The 5,648-nt window shown below is 64.4% G+C and overlaps 1 protein-coding gene across 1 annotated transcript in view; it reads right to left on the minus strand.

Annotated features, from left to right (window-relative positions):
- Positions 1–5,061, minus strand: part of CSNK1G2 (casein kinase 1, gamma 2) — a 7,735-nt gene extending 2,674 nt beyond the window's left edge. Inside the window, exons 1-3 of the mRNA XM_004688912.2 lie at positions 4,619–5,061; positions 191–231; positions 5–61 (exon numbers count right to left, since the gene is read on the minus strand). Coding sequence (XP_004688969.1) covers positions 5–61; positions 191–231; positions 4,619–4,802 — 282 coding nt within the window. The 5' untranslated portion in view covers positions 4,803–5,061. The remainder of the gene's footprint in view (positions 1–4; positions 62–190; positions 232–4,618) is intronic.
- Between the last annotated feature and the right edge of the window lie 587 nt (positions 5,062–5,648).

The following is a 5,648-nucleotide window of genomic DNA, read 5'->3' on the forward strand; positions in this document are numbered from 1 at the left end:
TGGCCTGCCTCCCACAGAGGCCATGTTTACCTGGGTGCGGCGCCCGGGACTTGATGGGCTCCTGGGGGGTCAGGCAGATGGTCACCCACTGTGGCTGTGCCACTCCCTCCACCCAATACCCTCAGGCCAAATGAGCTCAGGCCCACAGGGCTGGGCCCTGTCAGGGCTGGGGTCAGGAGGCCGGACTCACCAATTTGATAGCTACGTATTCATTTGTATAGAGATTCTTTCCTGTGGAAGAGAGGTTCGTCAGGACAGCAGAGCCCCCCACCACGCAGGCAGAGGCTGGGGCCCCACTCTCCAAGGGGCACCTCCGGTTTCTGGGGCAGCCTACCTTGAGCTAGGTGCTGCCCTGCCAGGTCCTGGGAGTGGACAGGCAGGAGCCCCCTTCCCTCCTGAACCTCCTGAGCCCACCCTGCCTCCCCGCTGCCTCCTCCCATGCCGCTCCCACGCCCAGAGCTCCCCTGAACTGTGTCCGTCCCTCCTGGAGCAAACCCTGCCTCAGCCTCAAGGGGCTGCTCCCAACTCCTCTAGGGGACCCCTTCCTGCACACCAGAACATTCCCTCCCTCCCCTCTGAAACAATGGACAAGAACAAAGGCCCCTTGACCCTCTCTGCAGGGAAGAACTGGTCCCACACCCACCCGGTACCTCCCTTTGCCTCTGAACTCTGCAGCCTGCCCCTCCTGGCTCCCAAGAATCCCTGAGGCACCCCCAAACTTTCTTGGCACTCTTTCCACCCGGACCCTCCTGGTCACTCCAGATGTGAACGCCTGGAGATGCCCCTGCAGCCCCCTTCCGACCACCCCACCCGGCTCCCGGCAGGGAGGCCAGGTGGAAGCCGCAGCCAGAGAGCTCGTCCCATCACAACTTCCCGACGACCTGCTCTGTGCGGCTTCTTCTGGCATGCCTGCCCCCACCCCGCTGCCAGGGCGTGAACACCTCTTAGGCCAGGGAGGTGGGGACAGGCGCTGGCACCTGCCCAGGACTGGCATCCCGCCTCAACGAGTCAGCTGAGACTCTACCCTGCAGCACCCCACAAACATGGGAGGCAGGGTGTTATGGGGCTCAGGGCTCCAGGAAGGATCCCATGTCCCTTCCTGTGGAGGACCCCGGGCCTGGGGCCATGCACCCTGCACTGTGTGTCCCACCAGACTAGCGCTGGGGTCAGGCCCCTGCCAGCCAGCCTGCCGGCCTGAGGCACCTCCGCCAGGCCCTCCAGCCCTGCGCCTCCAGGGCTGTCACGTCCGCACCGCCAAGTGGCTGTTGCCACTCCCAAGTGGGCACCATCACGGGGAGACGCCACTGCCCTCCGCTGGTGCGCCCCATGCACGAGTCCTGCCCACCCCTGTGGCGGCAGACGCTGCTCACAGGCGAGGCCCACGCACCGTCAGGCCGCAGGGCGCCTGCTCTGGCAGCAGTCCCGCGACGGGCATCCTGGTGTGCGCCACCCGGCTCAGGTGAGGCGGGCACGAGCGCCCGACAGTTTGGGGCGCCTGAGGGCTTGGGGTGCTCACTACGGGTGTTGTTTTGTGATGTCTATTTTCCAGCTGCTGGGCAGGCACGTCACTCCTGACCTGCTCCCACAGGGCCCGGGGGTGCCGGGCCGAGCCAGGCCGGTTGCTCCTCCCCAAACTCCCTGTCCACGACACCTGCTTCTGTCCACATGCTGAGGCCCCGCTCCTCGCCGTAAGCGCGGATGGAAGCTCCATCTAGCCTTGGCCCCTGGATTTTGCGGGAGCCCAGCGTGCACTTACTCGCGCCGGCCTCCAGCGCGCAGCACCAGCCCGCAGGACGGCTGGAGCTCCGCCAGCGTCTAGAGGGGCGACGGCCTGCCCCACCCCTCCCGGTGCCCGCTAGGCATGGCCTGCCTCCCACAGAGGCCATGTTTACCTGGGAAGGGCACACACCCATCAACGCCCCACAAGACAAGCCATCACCCCTGTGTAAGCTCCCTCGTGCGCCCCCCTTCGTGGTCAGTGCCACCTGCCCAAACAGGCCGGCAACAGGCCGAATCCCAGCACGTTCTCCTCCCTGCACACAGCAAGGAGTGCTGGGCCTTCCCAGAGCCTGCCCGGACACCACGACGCCAGGGGTCCGCAGGGAACTGCCCAGAGGCCGGTCCGGCCGGCGCGGCCACACCCGCTGGCCCTCTGTGCTCTGGGGACCTCTGGGAAGGGCTCAGGTCTCCCGCCTGTTTCTGACGGCAGCAGCTGCACCACGGAGGACCCGCTGGGCATCCTGCCGCAGCTCATCTGCCTGTGCTTTTAACAACGGGCTTTGAGGACTTCTGAGGACGTCTAAAGGATCCTTATGGTATCCGGTCATGTTTTCTGGCTCCTGTTGAAGAAAACTACTGCGCCTGATGGTCCATGAGTTCTAGGAGAGGCGGAGCCCTGGAGTCCAGCCCAAGTTTAAAGTTGTGTGTGTGAATGTTCATGAGTGTGAGTGTGAGCGTGACCTGTGTGCACGCGCACACACACACACACAGAGCGAGGCCAACCCTGGCAGGAGTCTGGGTGCCCGGACGGGCGGGGGGCCTGCCTGGCATGTGAGCAGCCCGTCTGCAAAGCTTCACAGAGAACAACTCCAACAGGCTGTGAGAGGACGTGTGGGTCACCAGAAGCGGGAAGATGCTGGACCTGCAGCCATCCAGAGCAGAGTGTCCCCTCACCCCACAAAACATTCAGCAGAGAACCCACATATTGGGAAAGGGGTGAGTCCAGTCCTACGTAAGGTCTGTGCTCAGCCTACCCACACAGCCAGCTTGGTCTTGACGGAACCAAGTGAGCCCCAGGAGAAAGTGTACCCACACTTTTAGCAGGCAGCTCTCACAACGTCCAAGACATACCATAAACATCATCAGGAGAAACAGGACTGTGACAGGGAAAATCGAAGTCAAAGGTGCCACAGGCATCAGCATTAAACAGCTGCTCCGAGTGTGTTCACAGGAGTAAAGGAAAAGATGGCCACAATGAACGAGCGGATGGTGCCTCTCCGTGGGGAGTCAGAAGGAACGAACACCACGCGTGGAATGAGGAATTCACTGAAGGATCTAATAACAGGCTGCACCAGGCAGAAAAGGGGAGTGAACGAACAGGGAGCAGGAGCCGACTGCGGCAAAGAGGAAAAGCGAAGAGTCCGGGGCCTGTCGGCAGCAGCACTACGCACATGTAACCGGCCCATTGCGAAGGAAGCACAAATGAGTGTAAGACATGTTTTTCCAAATTTAATGATAAAGTGTCAATATACAGATGCAGCAGCTCAATGAATCACAAGCAGGTGACACAAAGAAAACACACCTAAACAGAGCAGGATCAAGTTCTGAAACCAAACACTGAAAATCTTCAAAGCAACCAGGACACAGCGAACAGCGGGCATCAGTCATCAGGGAAGCCTGGATCAGACACCCGCCACACCCTCAGCGGGCGCTAAGTGGCGAGGTCCGAAACCCCAAGTGTCAGTGAGGCTGTGGGGTCCCCAGGCCCTCTGGCACCAAAGTGAGAGGTCACACGGGAGCGGCCGCACTGCAACCCAGCCTGCGGCTCCCCGGAGCGCCCATGAAAACACAGCGCCCGCGGCTCGCAGGGAGGCACAGGCAGGGCGGCTCGTGAGCCCGAATCTGGCCATGGCCACGGCCCGACACAGGCAGAAGGGTGAGCAGGACAGGGCAGACCACTGCCCACGCAGCACCAGAGTAACCAGCTACTGACATGTGACAACACGGACGCTCTCAAAACTGCAGCAAGCCACAGAAACCAGGCAAGAACACCTCGACTGGAAGGCGGTTCCGGTCAGCGCCAGCTGGGCTCCCTCTGCACCCCTGTGCTGACCAGCGCTGTGCAGGCTGCTGCTCCGACGCCCAGGGGCAGGCCCACGGTGGCTGAGCCGGACGGCCCCACCCAGACGGCAGAGGTGGGGCCGGCAGCTAGCGTGTGCCCGTCCGCGCGCCACGTCCGTGTCTGCAAGCAGGCGTGCGCCTGCCCTGGGGGCCACAGGGCCCGGCTGGCTCCAGCAGCAGCGCCGCGCGGGGGAGGGCGCCCGCGCGGGGGAGGGGGCTCGCGTGCACAGCAGTCTGAGCCCCGAGCGGGGCCGCGCCATTCTTCCCACAGCGGAGTCCGGGCCTGGCTCTCACCATCAGTTGGCTCAGGAGCCACATGCCTGGGGCTACCCAATGCCACAGAGGGAAGGCATGGAGACCATGGCCCCGACGCAGCCCCGCAGCTCCCCCACAAGCCAGGCTGTGGCTCTAGGGCAGGACAGGTCTCAGCCAGCCCCTCAGGACGCTGGGCGTGTCAGGAGAGCACAACCAGATGCCGGACTTGAGCCCGGGGCCCACAGCCCTGACGGCCAGGGCGGGAGAGGCTGGCACACAAGGGCACGGAACCCGCAGACACTGGACACAGGGTGTCTCCTGTTGGTCAGCCCCGGAGCTCAGAGGGCCAGGGCCCCCAAGCGAGCTGTCCCCGGACCAAGAGTCCACCCCTGCCAGTCAGCCTTGGAGAGAAACTCGTGGAACTTACCTGAGCTCCCCACCCCACGACTGGGCCGAGTGAGAGGGCGTGGCTCCACCTGGCGGCCTTCCCACCCTCACCCCTGGCCCCAGGGCACAGGCTCACCTAGCCGGAGCTCCCCGAAGTTGCCACAGCCTATCTTCTTCCCGACACGGAAGTTAGGGCCCACCATCAGGACCCCTGAGCCGGTCCCCGCACTCCGGCCGCCGTGGCTGGTCCGGCCGCTGGCCTTGGACATTCTCCGGCCCTCCTCCGACTCCCCTTTCCCTCCTTTCTTGTCAAAATCCATAAGTTTGTGGTACCCTGGCCTCTCCACGGTTACTCTGCTGCGGGCAGATCCCGGTCTGCGGAGGCCTGGCTGGCGGCGGCTCCTGGGGACTAGCACACCATGGGCCCGGCGCCTGGCGTCCCCACGGGCTCCCCCTAGCGCGACGTGGGCACACACGCCGGCCGGGCCACGGCACTCATCTTGGTGGCCTCAGGGTCGTGAGGAGGGGGAGGACACATTCTGTTCACAGGTCCCGCGCCGCCTCAAATCTCGCAGCTCCCAGCTGGGAAGAAACAGAGGCAGGGTCAGAGCAGTCGGCCCCTGGGGCTGGTGGCAAGTAAGGACATCACAGGGGCTCGGGGTGGAGGAGCTCTGGGGGACCGCTGAAGGCCTGCCCCCCGCTGTCCGGGAGACAGAGTTGGCTTTCTTGGGCTCTGGCTCGTGCCCACCCCCCTCCGGTCGCCAGGATGATTGTGGAAAAGGGGTGAAGAGGGGTGAGAGGTGCCCCAGAACCTGGGAGCCAGGATGGGGGGTACAGCTTGTCTCCCCAAGGCGAAGAGCTGCCCCCGGGAAGGGGAAGGTGAGAACAGAAGGCGCCTGGTCGGACGCCCCATCCCTGTGACGGTCACGGCGGCCACGGCGGGCCAGGGAGAGCGAGCCCCAACAGGGTTGCCAGGGCGGTGGGGGCTGCAGCCTGGCTCCTCAGGTGTGGGGGGCAGGCAGCTCCAGGGAACGGGAGGGTCAGCGTCGGGAAGAAGCGCCCCCGCCCGCCGACAGCTCCCCCCAACACCGTCCCACTGGCTGCCTCCTGCGCCCCCGCCAAAAGCCAGAGGAATCTCCCTTAAAGAGCCCATCTCTGCTTGCCGT

Source organism: Condylura cristata, unplaced genomic scaffold (assembly GCF_000260355.1).
Source record: "Condylura cristata isolate star-nosed mole 26May11 unplaced genomic scaffold, ConCri1.0 scaffold00025, whole genome shotgun sequence".
Classification (NCBI taxonomy): Eukaryota; Metazoa; Chordata; class Mammalia; order Eulipotyphla; family Talpidae; genus Condylura; species Condylura cristata.